At 45.3% G+C, this 15,546-nt stretch overlaps 1 protein-coding gene across 2 annotated transcripts in view; it reads left to right on the plus strand.

Moving 5' to 3' along the window:
* Positions 1 to 5,659: 5,659 nt before the first annotated feature.
* LOC140395410 (forkhead box protein K2-like) overlaps positions 5,660 to 15,546 on the plus strand; it is a 142,427-nt gene continuing 132,540 nt past the window's right edge. For both annotated transcript variants that reach the window (XR_011936182.1, XM_072483133.1), the window contains exon 1: positions 5,660 to 6,296. Coding sequence is in view for 1 of the 2 variants with exons in the window: in XM_072483133.1 (XP_072339234.1) it covers positions 5,800 to 6,296 (497 nt within the window). In the remaining variant the exon portion in view is untranslated. The remainder of the gene's footprint in view (positions 6,297 to 15,546) is intronic.

The raw sequence follows: 15,546 nt of genomic DNA on the forward strand, positions 1-15,546 counted from the left end.
GGATTGGCCATGCTAAATTGTCCTTAGTGTCCAAAAAGGTTGGGTAGGGTTACTGGGATAGGTTGGAGGTGTGGGCTTAAATGGGGTGTTCTTTCAAAAGGGCCAGTGCAGACTCGATGGGCCGAATGGCCTCCTTCTGCACTGTAAATTCTATAATTGATGATAGATGGCAATTTCCATCCCTAAACAGCTTTAATGAATCATTTGGATTTTTACAATGAGAGACCAGCTATCAATTAATTTAAATTCCGGCAGCTACCCGGGTGAGAATGGAACCCATATCCCAGAGCATTAACCTGGTCTTCTGGATTACCAGTCAAGTGACATTGCCACGATACCACCATCTCCCCTTTAGCTCTAACCTGATTTCTGCAGGCATGGACTTTCCAACAAGCTTCATTGGGTAGTAAACCAGAGAAGAAACACCTGGTGATGTTCTTGTTTCTTTCTGACATTAGCAAACTGAAGTTCGAATTGTATCAGTTGGTAACAGATAACGTAACATGTATTCAACCTAATACATTCCTAATCTATATGATAGACACGCAACATTGTGACTGGATGGAGAAAGCAATGCATGGAATAAAACTTATGTATCGTCATTCAAGAGGCAAACTGTTTGGAGCAGCACGGTGGCGCAGTGGGTGAGCCCTGTTGCCTCACGGCGCTGAGGTCCCAGGTTCGTTCCTGGCTCTGGGTCACTGTCCGTGTGGAGTTTGCACATTCTCCCCGTGTTTGCGTAGGTTTCGCCTCCACAACCTAAAAGATGTGCAGGTTAGGTGGATTGGCCACGCTAAATTGCCCCTTAATTTGAATAAATGTATTGAGTACTGTAAAAAAAAAAATGTTTAAAGAGGCAAAAAGGTTTGCAGTATAAGTTGAAATGAAAATCGCTTATTGTCACAAGTCGACTTCAAATGAAGTTACTGTGAAAAGCCCATAGTCACCACATTCAGGCGCCTGTTCGGGGAGGCTGGTTTACATCTGTTCTGGTGAAAGGTTGTTGCTTTGAAATATTATCACAATGAGGTCTTTCTCCAGATGCTGTACGGTCCAGCATTTTCTCATTTCTGGTTTTAGAGCAGCAAACAGGGGGCGGGTGGGGGAGGAGGAGGGGGTGACGGTGGTGATGGGAGATGTGGTGATGGTGTAATGGTATTGTCACTGGACTAGCGATTCAGAGACCTGGAATAATGCATTGGGGATCCAGGTTCAAATCCCACCACGGCAGGAGATGAAATTTGAATTCAACAAAATTCTGGAATTAAAAGTGACCATGAATCCATTGTTGATTGGCATAAAAACCCATCTGGTTCACGAATGCCCTTTAGGGAATGAAACTTGCCATCCTCACCTGGTCTGGCTTACATTTAACTCTGGGTCCACAGCAATGTGGTTGATTCTTAAAAGGCCCTCTGAAATGGTCTAGCAAGCACCTCACTTCAAGAGTAATTAGGGTGGGTAATAAATGCTAGTCCAGCCCACGAAGCCCACATCCAACGAATAAATAAACTAGGGGCTTTCGATATAAAAGCAAAATACTGTGCAGCATTGCAGCATAAGTGGATAACACTGTGGCTTCACAGCGCCAGGGTCCCAGGTTCGATTCCCTGCTGGGTCACTGTCTGTGTGGATTCTGCATGTTCTCCCTGTGTGTGCATGGGTTTCCTCCCACAGTCCAAAGATGTGCAGGTGTGGATTGACCATGATAAATTTCCATTAGTCACCAAAAAGGTTAGGAAGGGTTATTGGGTTACGGGGATAGGGTGGAAGTGAGGGCTTAAGTGGTTCGGTGCAGACTCGATGGGCCGAATGGCCTCCTTCTGCACTGTATGTATGTTCTATGTACTGTGGAAGTTGGAAATCAATAGTACAAAAACAGTTCTGATGAAAGGTCATGACCTGAAATGTTAACTTTGCTCTCTACAGATCCTGCCAGAGCTGGTATGCTATAAATATATGATAGTCAGTAATAAATCAAATAGGGCAGTTGGAAGAAACCTCTTTACCAGAGAGTGATTAGAATGTGAAACGTCCTACAAGTTACAGTGAGTAGCATAGATACATGTAAGGGGAAGCAAGATAAACACATAAAAAACTAGGAACAGGAGTAGACCAAACAGCCAGTCAGGTCTGCTCCGTCGTTCAATATGATTAATGGCTAATCTTAGGCTTCAATTCCACCTTCTTGCGAGATCTCCATAATCCCTTCAGAAATCTGTCTATCGCAGTCTTAAGGAGGTTATCTTAAACTTGAATATAGACCACTGGTTCAGTCTCAGCTGGAATATTGTGTCAAGATCGAGGTGCCACATTTTAGGAAAGATATGAAGATTCATGAGGATTATTCCAGGGATGAGGAATTTCAGTTACATTGATTGGAGATAGATGGGAGAAATTGAAATTATTTTCCTTGGAGAAGGTTATGAGATTTGATAGAGGTATTCAAAATCGCGAAGGGTCTGCACACAGTCATTTGAGGAGAAACTGTTCCCATTGGTGGAAGGATTTAGAACCAGGGGGCACAGATTTAAGGTAGTTGGCAAAAGAAGCAATGAGGAGAAACCTTTTCATGCGGTGACGATTTTGAATGTACCACCTGAGAGTGTGGTGGAGGGAGGTTCAATTGAGGCTCTCAAGAATGAATTGATTATATAAAAATTAACGTGCAGGGTAATGGGGAGGAGGAAGGGGAATGGCACCAGGCACGTTGCTCGTTCAGAGAGCCGGAACGTACACAATGGGCCAAATTGCCCCCTTCTGCGCTGTAACAGTTCTGTGGCACTGCAAATATATCCGACAAGGGCAGTCGGGCAAACCGATAAAAGAGTGGCGAAGGTAGTATGGCCAGCGTAGGCCACAATTGGGGCCAAATGTTCTGCGTTGTTGTCTCAGTGCGAGTGTGTGTTCTTGTAAAAAGAGAAAAAGAATTGCAAAAGTTTGTCAAGTGCAAGAGCAGTGGTGCATCTGGTGAGGAAGCCATGCAGTGAGGCTCTTATTGGCTGTGCAGTGTGGAGTGTACCGCCTCCCAGTTGCCCCTCCCTTGCTGCTGCTGAGTGTTTACAAACACTCCCTTAGCGCCTGGGGAAGGGCCAGAGCAGAGCACATGTCTGTGTGCACCGGGGTGGGAGGGAATTGGAGACGGACACCCAGTCCGCAACCGAGGAATACCCGCGGTCTTCTCGACCCGCAGAGCCCCGGTGTACGGAGAGGCCGGAGGGAAAGGAAGGAGGGTTAGTTAGGGTTTGCAGCCCCGTCCCCGGCTCCATTAAACGGAGCGGCTTTTTGGGGCAATCAGAGCGCCGGCCGGCCGCAAAACCCGGACTGGATCCTTGCAGTTCCACAACCCAAATACTCAGAATCCCTACAGTGCAGAAGGAGGCCATGCAGCCTATCGAACCTGCAGCGACTATCTGAAAGAGCAAATCTACATTAGCCCACTTATGCCAGTAACTCCACGCATTGATCACGGCCAACCACTTAACCTGCAAAGACTGCAGAATAACTCTTGGGTGAACGGTATTGCACCGGGGAGAGGGCTCACCTCTGCGGTCCCAAGCCCAGCTCCAACTGTCATAGGAAAGGGATTCGGCCCCTCAAGCCTGCCTGGCCATTTATTCGATCATGGTTCTCTACCTGAGTGCCATTTTCCTGCAAACCCTTCATATCTAGAAATCTTTCAATCTCTGATTTCAACGTACTCAACGACAGACTCCATGGTAGACTAGGTAGACTCCATGACAGACTAGGGTAAACAATTTCAAAGATTCACTAACCTGAGTGAAGAAAATCCTCATCTCAGTCCTAAATGCCCCTTATTCTGAGACTGTGTGCCCTCGTCCTAGACCCCCTCCACACCTCAAGCAAGGGGAAACAGTCTTGCTGCATTTACTTTACTTTCCTATGACATAAATGTCTTCAGTGCTATAAATATTGAATGTAAAGGCAGATTTTGCCTCCTCTACTACAGAAAAAGCAGACTGATCAACTGCGCTTCGTGTAATTTATTCTTTCAATGGTACATGGGTATCACTGGCAAGGCCAACATTTGATTTGATTTATTATTGTCACATGTATTAGTATACAGTGAAAAGCGTTGTTTCTTGCATGCTGTACAGACAACGCATACCGTACATAGGGAAGGAAAGAGAGACTACAGAATGTTAGTCATAACTGGGATGTAGAGAAAAGATCAATTTAATACGAGGTAGGCCCATTCAAAAGTTTGATGCCCATCACTGATTGTTCTTGAATTGAGTGGTTTGCTGGACCATTTCAGACAATAGTTAAGAGTTAGCCACATTGTTGTGGAGTCACTTGTAGGCCAGACCAGGTAATGATGGCAGATTTCCTCCCCTAGAAGGATATTAATGAATCAGTTGGATGGACGCCATTCATAAGACCAGCTTCCAATTCTAGATTTATTAATTAACCAAATTTAAGTCTCCCCAACTGAACCTGTACCCCTAGAGCATTCACCTGCACTTCTAATGCAATGACATTACACTAGGCCCCTGCCTCCCCTGAACTACAGAGCCCCAGTGTTTTTCATATTAATTCAGTCCAACCCGCCTGTGATACAGAATCATTTAATAAAAGGCGAGAAAGAGTGATGCCTCACATTTCAGCAACAGCTCGAAGCCCTGGTGCCAACACAAACTCCAACTCAATGTGCAGCGAATTTTCACGTAGGGGATTTTCACAGTAACTTCATTGCAGTGCTAATGTAAGCCTACTTGTGATACTAATAAAGATTATTATTCTTATGAAATTGTGCTGACTCCACAATCTGGGGGTGGGGTGGTACGTTGCAATTCATTCGGTGTCCGAGACGCTGCACATCCAAAACACGAGGGAACAGTTTTTTTTAAAATAGAAATTTAGAGTACACAATTCATTTTTTCCAATTAAGGGGCAATTTAGCGTGGCCAATCTACCTAACTTGCACATTTTTGGATTGTGGGGGTGAAACCCACGCAAACACGGGGAGACTGTGCAAACTCCACACGGACAGTGACCCAGAGCCGGGATCGAACCTGGGACCTCGGCGCCGTGAGGCAGCAGGGCTAACCCACTGCACCAACGTGCTGCCCTACGAGGGAACAGATTTAAGGTCACTGGTAAAAGCGCCATGAGGATAAACTTTTTTTCAGGGACCGACTGGGTTAGGATTCAGAATGCCAGCTCTCAGAGATTACAGTGACGGCAGATTCAATCGAAGCATTCAAGAGGGAATTGGATTATTGTCCAAAAAGAGTGTGCAGCGTTGTGTGGAGAAGGTGGGGTAATGGCACTAAGCGAATTGCTCATGCAGGGAGCTGATGCAGAAAGGACGGGCCGAATAGCCTCTTTCAGTACTCTGGCTATTCCCACGGGGCTGAAGTCCGCTCCGGATAGATTCCAGCGCCGCGATTTCCCTTCTCCCCTTTCATCTCCTTTCTGCAACCCCGACTGTCGCGCGCGACAACCGAACCTGCTGGGCGGGCTGGAAGCCCCGCCTCCTCTTAGCGGCTATTGGTGGCGCCGGCGACTCGCCCTTCCTCTCCGGACACCGATTGGCCGGCGGGCCTGTCAATCGCTGTGACGGCTGACGTTCTTTCCGGCGTCTGGTTCGGTTGCGGTCCGTCCCTCTCCTCCCCCCGCCCCCTTTCCCTTTCCCCTCCCCCTCCCCCCCAGCTCCCGGCCGCCGCCGCCGCTGCTGTTGTTGTTGTTGTGGGGGGGGTAAAATAAAGAATACAAGATAATTTATTCCCGTTAATTTTCGGGGGGGGGAGGGAATAAACTATAATAATCTTTAAAATGGCCGCAGCAACGGCGGATCTGAACGATTCGAGTGCCATCAATAATAACAGCACCGACTGCGGGGTCCGGGCCCTCTTGGCCCTCAAGTCGGCTCCGTGCAGCCCGTCCCGGCTCCAGGTTCACTGGGAGCCCGTGGAGGATCTGAACGGAGGTAGCGGCTCCTGCTCAGCCGCGGCCCCCCTCCATCACCAGGAGCAGGCCGGCGGCGGCGGGCCGGGCACCGGCTCCGAGGTGCTGGCCCGCCTGGAGGGCCGCGACTTCGAGTTCCTCATGAAGAAGCGGAACGTGACCATCGGCCGCAACTCCAGCCAGGGCCAAGTGGACGTCAACATGGGCCACTCGAGCTTCATCTCCCGCCGCCACTTGGAAATCTTCCGCGGCGGGGACCCCGCCGCCCAGGCCGGATTCTACCTGAAATGTCTGGGCAAGAATGGGGTGTTCGTGGACGGCGTCTTCCAGCGGAGAGGGGCGCCGCCTCTGCAGCTCCCAAGAGTGTGAGTAAATCAAACACCCCCCAACTCCCAGAGAGCGATCAATAATACATCAGCATTAACCTTGATTCAACAACCTTCATTCAGCCATCTTCCTGCACTGTTTAAGATACACGTGTGATCGCAGACACTCCGCAAAATACACCCAGTCTGCAGATTTTTTAAACCTCGCTGTCGCTGCAATCCACCCGTGTTTAATTATTTTACCTAATTGTGTTCCTTTTTTAAAAAACATTGAGCCTGTCTGTAAACCCCACGTGTGCGTGTCTATCCGTCACTCTTCCAATACAAACACGTGTTGTCATTTGACTAAGTCTATCTTGTCTCTCTCTCTCCACCAACCCCCTCCCCTTCGTTTCTGTTTTCTTTTTAAAAGAGTTTTAATTTGTAATGGAGACCTCGGGCATTCTCTAAAAATGCCACGTTATTAACCCAGATCGCACCCTCTTTAGATCCGCAATGAAGGTGTGTGTGTGTGTCTGTGTGCACGACAGGCTTGGGAGGGAGGTGAAATAGTCGATACATTTAGTGCCCATGTGGTTAGAAGCTAATTATTACTTCGTGCCCGTGTGAAATCCTGCACATTATTTCGATCGAGTTTCCTTTATATATTAAATACATCTGTGTGTACACCTATTACTTTCACTCCATAAACACCTGCAATAATTCATGTCCCATTTCCTTGACCAGTCTGGCGTAATTGTAATCGCCCCTACAGGCGGGTTTATTGTTGCAAGGCGTTGTTTGTATATAAAATCGTTGCACTGGGCAACATTAGCATCGAAAGTGCTTAGTAACATTGGATACCTTTAGATTTTTAACATGTTTGTTCATGATGGCCGCGCAAGTCTGTAAGAAGGATATAAACACACTGGAAATGCATGATAGGCCTGGCAGTATATGAAGCATTTTGGGAAGGGGAGTTCCGAACCCTTGCATGTTTCGACACAATAAGGTCATGTTTATCCATCAGATATGCTGATTGTTCAGGAATGGATTTGCAAATATTTAGATTTGCACTTGGTACTTTAATATAAAACTTCAAACTGTGTTGGTGTCTGCTCTTATAACTGACGGAGCAATGCTGAGCTACACTTGCATAGTTTAATCAAAGATTAGTAGATTTCTCAGTCAGTGTCTGTGGAGGATTTTGTTTCATGCACTTGTCGAATTTTTTTGATTGAAAAGTATATTCATGATAGCCAGATGACATTGAAGCTTTAAAATCTGGGGTGTTTTTAACTTAAAGTTTTAAAAAGTTGCCGTTGTACACGTTTTCATTTGTGCCTGCCACCTGGAAGCAATCCAGCTTTGCACATGGAACTAAGTCCTGAACTGAGGCCAGTTTGCCCATGGCTATGCTGAATATTTGGTGTTTCTGTGAGGCTGACCAGAGGATTTTCAATGTCGCTGTCCTACCAAAAGTAGAAAAAGTATTAGTTTTTACAGCAGCTTGTATTTATTCAGTGTCTTTACCGCAGAAAAAACATCCCATTGCACATCACAGAAGCATTTTTCCAGAAATGTCACAGCGAGCCAAAGTGGAAGGTTTTAAAGGAGAGAAGCAAAACAGAGATTTAGCTAGAGAATTCCAAAGTCTTGGTGGCTGAAAATACTACTGCCAGTGATGCAGTGGTTAAAATCTGATGCACACAAGACTGGTATTGGAGGAACATGGTTATCTTGGAGGATTCCTAACTGGAGAGATTATAGGGTTAGGGAGTGACAACACCATGGAGGGATTTGAAGGCAAAGTTGAGAATTTTAAAACTGAAGTATTGTTGGAATCCAATGTGGGTCAGTGATGGGGGAGCTTAGTGAATAATGCATGGTTTGAGTTTCTGGACGGTTGAATATTGGAGGCCGATTATGGAGTGAGTCAGGCTAGCAAAGTCTAGAGATTCCCAAAGCACAGTTGAGGGCTTCAGCAGCAGATAATCGGAGACACTGATGGAGTCTGGTGGTGTTACAGAGGTAGAAATGGACAGTTTTGATTGATGGTGCAGAATAGTGGTCAGAAGGTCACCTTACTGTCAGTATTGGCACTGATGTTGCAAACAGTCTGGTTTGGCCTCTGACAGTAGTCAGGGTGAGGGTTGGAATGAGTGGCTCAGGGATGGAGGTTGTGCTGGGGATCTAAGACAATGACTTCGGTATTAATATTTTTATGCAAGAATTTGTTTTGCTTGTTCAGTACTGGATGTTGCACAAGCAGCCTGACTGGACAGGTGAAGGGATGTTTCAGTAAAGGTAGAGTAAGAACATAAATAGGAGCAGTGGTAGTGCATACAGCCCATTGAGCCAGCCACCTATTCATCAGGGCTGATCTTCAGATTCAGCTCCAATTTACCCTTATCACTCGATTCCCTTGACACCACCAATCAAACTATCTCAGCCTTAATATATTCAACCATGGAGCATCTGTAACATTGAAGTACAGAACTCAAAAATTCACAACCTTCTTGAGTGACAATATCCACAGTGGTTCACATTGTTGCGTCACAGCGCCAGGGTCCCAGGGTTGATTACCGGCTTGGGTCACTGTCTGTGAGGAGTCTGCACATTCTCACCGTGTCTCACCCGGGTTTCCTCCGGGTGCTCTGGGTACCTCCCACAAGTCCCGAGAAACATGCTATTAGGTGATTTGGACATTCTGAATTCTCCCTCAGTGTGCCCGAACAGGCACTGTAGTGTGGCGACAAGGGATTTTCATGGCAATGAAGTTACTATGTTAATGTAAACCTACTTGTGACACTAATAAAGATTATTATTATTCACCTCCGTTCTAAATGATCGTCCCCGTATCCCGTGACTGTACTGCCACGTTCTAGATTCCCCAGCCAGGGGAAGCAACCAATCTCCAGTGTTTCATCAAACCCGTGTACATTTGTAGCAAGACCTATTTGCTCTTATACTTCAATCCAGTATGCTGGTGGGAACTAACAGATGAGGTTGTCAAATGGTAGCGCATAAGTGAGAAATAGGAGAGAGTCAAGTAATAGATCCTTGGGGGACATGAGAGAAAATAGTGCAGGAGAAGGAAGAGCAGTTACTGCAGGTGATTATCTCTGCTTTAGATCGGATTGATAAGAATGGAACCATGTGAGAACAGTCCCGCCCAGCTGGATGACAGTGGAGAAGAGGTTTGGGAAAAGGATAGTGTGGTCATGATATCAAAGGCTGCATACAGGTTGAGGGGGGAATAGTTCAGGAAGCCAGACATGCTCTTAATAATTAGCATCTTCTGCTAACTTGGTTTAAAAAATGCAAGATAAAAAATTGCAAAATTGTCTTATTAATGTAACAGATCATATTAAGGTCACTTTCATGTGATATCATGATGTGTGATATCTTGGGCTGGTTTAGCACAGTGAGCTAAACAGCTGGCTTGTAATGCAGAACAAGGCAGCAGCACGGGTTCAATTCCCATATTGGCATTCCCAAACAGGCGCCGGAATGTGGCGACTAGGAGCTTTTGAAAAATTAAAATCGCTTATTGTCACAAGTAGGCTTCAAATGAAGTTACTGTGAAAAGCCCCTAGTCGCCACATTCCGGCGCCTGTTCGGGTGGAGGCTGGTACTTTTCACAGTAACTTCACTGAAGCCTACTTGTGACAAGCGATTATTATCAGCTAACTGGTTCTCGACTGTGGCAAAGATCTCATTCTACTGAAGCTAAGTGTTTAAATAGATAGCTTGGCCCAATGATCTGGATTGAGGGGGTTCGAGAGGAGATTTTCTGGAGTTTGGGTCTTTTCTCCCCCCCCCCCCCCCCCCCACACACACACACACACACACACACACAAAAGAGATGTGGTGTGGAGCAGGCTTGATGAAGCAGCTTGTCTTTTCCTAACCGTATGTTCGTCCATGTCAGTTTTCTGAATTGTCTACCACCCTGGTGATTATACAAGTTTTGACTGGTCTTTTAGAATGTAATGTAATTTAATTGATCATTGATTTATTTCTGTAAAGCAGCTGGTTACATTGCTCCACTGATCAAATCTACAGTAATAATGCTAAAATGACCTTTGGGAGGGTTTAGCTCCCGGCTGAATCTGATGATACAACTGCTGAATAATGAATTCCAGAAAAAGAGCTTTATATTTGTAAGTGAATTTTCTGATATTGTCTTTCGGAGCTGCAGTAGAGTAAACTGTCTCACAGATTGAAGCCAAATATGTGACCCAGCAGGCATTTGTATTGCTTGGCACTGGAACCGTGTACTGGTGAGATTGTAGCATCAGTCACTTTATCACGCACTGCCTGGGAAATGGGGTCAGCCAGCAGGTGACTGGAAAAATGCAGCAGCAATATGCTCAGCCCACCCACATTCAAAAGTGGTGATTCAGGCATAGGTAACGGGAATGCTTATTTATATATATTTATACACCATTTCTGCTAAGTGCATAGTTTTGCAGTCATTGCATTTTCTTTCACCCTGCTACCCAAGCGTATAATGCAAGATTAGGAGAACAGGATTAACCCATTGTGTGAATCTCTACAGTATATCAAGTATCTTTATTTTTAGTAAATAGTTCATTTATAACCACAACCTAATTGAAGTATATTATTGTAATTTCATGGCAGGTAATGGCAATGTTATCACAACTCTACATATGAGGCTTAAACTTAAGATCAAGTTTACATCCAGAACGCTTTGGTGTGTTGAAGTTTCAATTCAATTGATTTAACAAAGCTGGCATCAGTGAAAGGGATAATGAAACCTCCAGATTCCAATAAAAATCCTTTTGGTTCACTAATGTACGTTAGGGATAAACATCTACCACCCTTATCTGGTCTGACCTATATGAGACTCCAGCCCTCAGTAATATGATTGATTCTTAACCATCTTTTGAAATAGCCTAGCAAGCCACTTATTATCAAAACAGCTATAAAAACGAAGAAATAGTTGGTTAGACCAGCTAGCATTGACCTAGGCAGTGGATCTGAACAGAACAAAGACACTGCCGACCCTTCAACCCTGGAAAACTCTCCTCAATATCTTAGACGTTTGCCAGAATTGGGAGAGCTGTTCCACAACCCTAAGCAAACAAAAGTCATATTTTGAGAATCATACCCAAGGGTGGGGATGTCAGCTAAATGTATGTCCTAGGACAGACCCACCAGAGGAGGTAGCAAAGCAGTATTGGTTAGGAGGGAGAAACCATGGAACTCTTCAACATTGAGTCTGGACCCCATGGAATCTCATGGCATCAGGTCAAACGGGGGCAAGGAATTCTCCTGCTGATTACCACTTGGCACACTCAACTGAGAAATCAGTGCCCCTGTTGTACAGCACTTGGAAGAAGCACCAAAGGTACAGAATGGATGGAATCAACCAGTGCAGTGTTTTTCAAACTTTTTTTCTCGGGACCCACTTTTGGCAACTGGCCGACTTTCTCGACCCACGTAGGCCGACCGTTGCGATACACGCCACGTTTGTTTACCTTTAATGCGAAAGGGAAGCCTGCTTTGTCCTCACAATCTCACTTTAATTGGGTTCACAGGAGGAGAGTGCAATGCGCATATCAGGTGCAGACTTCAACCAGTTCCTTTGTGCCATCTTCATCTTTGGGAATGAAAAATCCAACCTCGCACATGTAGGTCGCCGTGAAGGGCAATAGGAACAAAATGCTTGTTTTACTCCGCACTGAATATTCCTGGGAGATGCTGTTCCAGAATGCTAACAGCCTCATGGACCTTTGCTGTGTTTTTTACGTGCTGTCATAGGTCAGGTACAGCAGCCCAAAGTCTTTTTATTTGGAGTCAGCTGTAAGTTAATTACTGTCTCTGGGGTCTCAATCTCAAAAGGAATTTTTCACCAACCACTTCTCTTTCAAAATCTGAAACTTCTCCATTAATTTGCCAGTAGTTCCCTGCATATAACACACATGGGCTTTGCACCCATATTTGCATTGGCACAATTGACAAAACCAGACCTCAAAAAATCATCTTTTTGCTGTTTTGTTCCCAAGTTAAGTTTCTTCTTTGTAGCTATTTAGCAGAGGTCCTTGAGCTCTTTTCAGAGCTAATACTAACCCTGCTCTGTCCTGCCGTGGATTCTCCTGAGAGGCTCTCTCCACCAGATTCAGATGTGAGATCCTGGCAAGTAGGTACATTGTCTATTTGTGTCTCTGGCTGTCTCTTCCTTGTAACATAACGATCCATCTTCACAATCCTCTTGCCTTGCGTACTAGCAGCTAGAAAATGGAAGAAGCTCTTCATGATTTGCGGGAAAACCTCAACGTAACCTCATCCTCACCAATCTACCTGTTGCAGATGCATCTGTCCATGACCATATTGGTAGGAGTGACCTCCCGTATCCTGCAGAGACAAAGTTGCATCATCACATTGAGAACACATTCCGTGGCACTAGCACCGTGGTAGATTCAGAACAGCTCCAGCAGTTCCAAGTACGCATTCTTAAGGCACTGTGGGCCATTATCATTAGCAGCAGAATTGTATTCATTACAGTCTACAACCTCATGGCCTGACATATCCCTCATTTTATTATCAAGCCAGGGAACCAAACTTAGTCCAGTGAGAAGTGTGGAAAAGCATGCCAGGAGCATCCTAAGTACCAGCCAGTTGAAGCTACAACACAAAACTAAATACATGCTAAACAGAAGAGCCGGTGCAGACTCGATGGGCCGAATGGCCTCCTTCTGCACTGTAAATTCTATGATCTATGATCTAAGTAGTAGCATGGTACAGACTGATTTAAGTGAATTCACAACTAAAGATCTGTTAAAACTCTGCATTCAGTCACAAACGGTGGTGGATAATTTTTTAAAAAGCAGATGCTTTGAACATCCCATCCTCAATATGGTAGTGTGTGGAACATGAGTGCAAAGCTCAAGACTTAAGAATAAGAGATATTTTTCAGCCAAAAGTGCTGAGTGGATGAACCAAACTCCTGCCTGTTCCTGAGGTTGCCATCGCCACAGATGCCAGTTGCATTCTGCCAGAGCAACGCTAATCTAGACCTCATTACAGCCTTGTCCAAAAGTGTGGAATTCCAGAGATGAGTAATCCTTGACATTACAGCAATATTTGACTGTTGTGTCTTCAAGAAGCCCTGGTAAAACTGAAATCAGTGGGAATGGTAGCAGAGCTATCCATTGGTTGGAGTCATACCTAGCGCAAAGAAAGATGGTTTCGGTTGTTGGGCTAATCACCTCAACTCCAGGACATCGCTGCAGATGTTTTGCAGGATAGTGTTGTAGGCCCAGCCTTGTCATTAATGACTTTCCTTCTGTCACAAGGTCAGAATTGGCAATGCTCACAGATTGTAGTGTTCAGGTCCATTTGCAGCTTTTCAGATGATGAAGCAGTCCAAGCCTGTATGCAGCATGATCTGTCTGACACTAGGTGAGGTATCATTTAACTCTCGTTCCTCTGAGATGTCAGAATCTGATTACAGAATCATAGAATTTACAGTGCAGAAGAAGACCATTCAGTCCACCGAGGCTGCACCGGCCCTTGGAAAGAGTACCCTACCTAAGCCCGTACCTCCACCCTACCCCTACATCTCCACCCTATCCCTGTAACCCCAACTAATCTTTTTGGACACTAAGGGCAATTTAGCATAGCCAATTCACCTAACCTGCACATCTTTGGACTGTGGGAGGAAACCGGAGCTCTCGGACGAAACCCATGCAAACACTGGGAGAATGTGCAGACTCCGCTCAGACAGTGACCCAAGCCGGGAATCGAACCTGGGACCCTGGAGCTGTGAAGCAACTGTACTAACCACTATGCTACCGTGCTGCTCCTGATGCTTATGAATCTTTGGTACTGTGAAGAATGTTACAAGTTGAGAACGTCACTTTGCTGTGATCATTTGTGTTGGTCACAACAAATGGCTGGACATCATAGGGGGTGATTTACTTTCCAATATGACCATCCAGTTTCACAAGAATATTGTCTAGGCTTTATCTGTGAAAGTCTAACTTTCATGTTTCACTCTGTATTTATTTTCATTTGATCTTTCTGCTCTCGATTGCGTTTACATACACATTGATCATTAAGCTCTGTGGAGTAGTTCAGGTGGGCTGCATAGGATGTGCAAACTTGATGTAGCTGGAGTCTCACCAGTAGTCAAGAAAGGAGTTGCTCTGCAATTGGAAAGAAAGCAATACATCTCTTGCTTCCATGACTTGCTCTCAACAGTAGCTATGTACTCTTTTGAGTATAACCAATCTAATGGTAGCTGTATGTATCACTTTTTTCAAAGTGGAGCATCCGGAGGAAACCCATGCAGGCACGGGTAGAACATGCAGACTCCGCACAGACAGTGACCCAAGCCAGGAATCTTACGTGGGACCCTGGAGCTGTGAAGCAACTGTGCTAATCACTGTGCTGCCCATTCGCTAAGGAGTTGTTTCGTTTGACAATTCTCTGGTAGTCATCTTGTGCCATATCTATAATATATCCCCTCAATTGTGCCATATCTATAATATATCCCCTCAATGAGTATGAGTGACAAAACAGTTGCCATGTAATCCAAAATCATTTTGAAAGTTGTGACGACCCTGTAGTGTGTCTGATTTTGTTTGTAGATGCTCTTTTCTATCATATTTCTAGCTTTGTGATTCCATAGCCGTCATACATGGTTTCAAAGCCTCATCTTGTTTTGTTGTTGCTTTGATGTTCGCTAATTTCAGTGACTTTGCACCACGTTTAGGCTTGCGTAGTTAAGATTATGTTCGCAACCTTTTCTTCGGGCGGCATGGTAGCACAGTGGCTAGCACAGTTCCATCCCGGCTCCAGGACCACATGTTCGACTCCTGGCTTGGGTCACTGTCTGTGTGGATTCTGCATGTTCTCCCCGTGTCTGCGTGGGTTTCCTCCGGGTGCTTCGGTTTCCTCCCTCAGTCCAAAGATGTGCATGTTAGGTGGATTGGCCATGCTAAATTGACCCTTGGTGTCCAACAAAGATTGGGTGGGGTTACGGGGATAGGGTGGAGGTGTGGGATTTGGTAGGGTGCTTTTTCCAAGGGCTGGTCCAGACTCGATGGGCTGAATGGCCTCCTTCTGCACTGTAAATTCTATGATTCACACAGACCATCCTACTAGTTAACGGCTGTCACTAAAGATAGTCTACTGAGTTAAGCTTACCTGGTTAGTACTGGATGCGGAAATCTTGTAGTTTGCGTTTCCTAGGTACAACAATCTTCAGTTTCACCAATGATCCTCCCTCCATCAGAAATGGAGATGTTCGTTGATGATTGTGTGTTCACCACCATTT

Source organism: Scyliorhinus torazame, chromosome 18, assembly GCF_047496885.1.
Source record: "Scyliorhinus torazame isolate Kashiwa2021f chromosome 18, sScyTor2.1, whole genome shotgun sequence".
Lineage (NCBI taxonomy): Eukaryota > Metazoa > Chordata > Chondrichthyes > Carcharhiniformes > Scyliorhinidae > Scyliorhinus > Scyliorhinus torazame.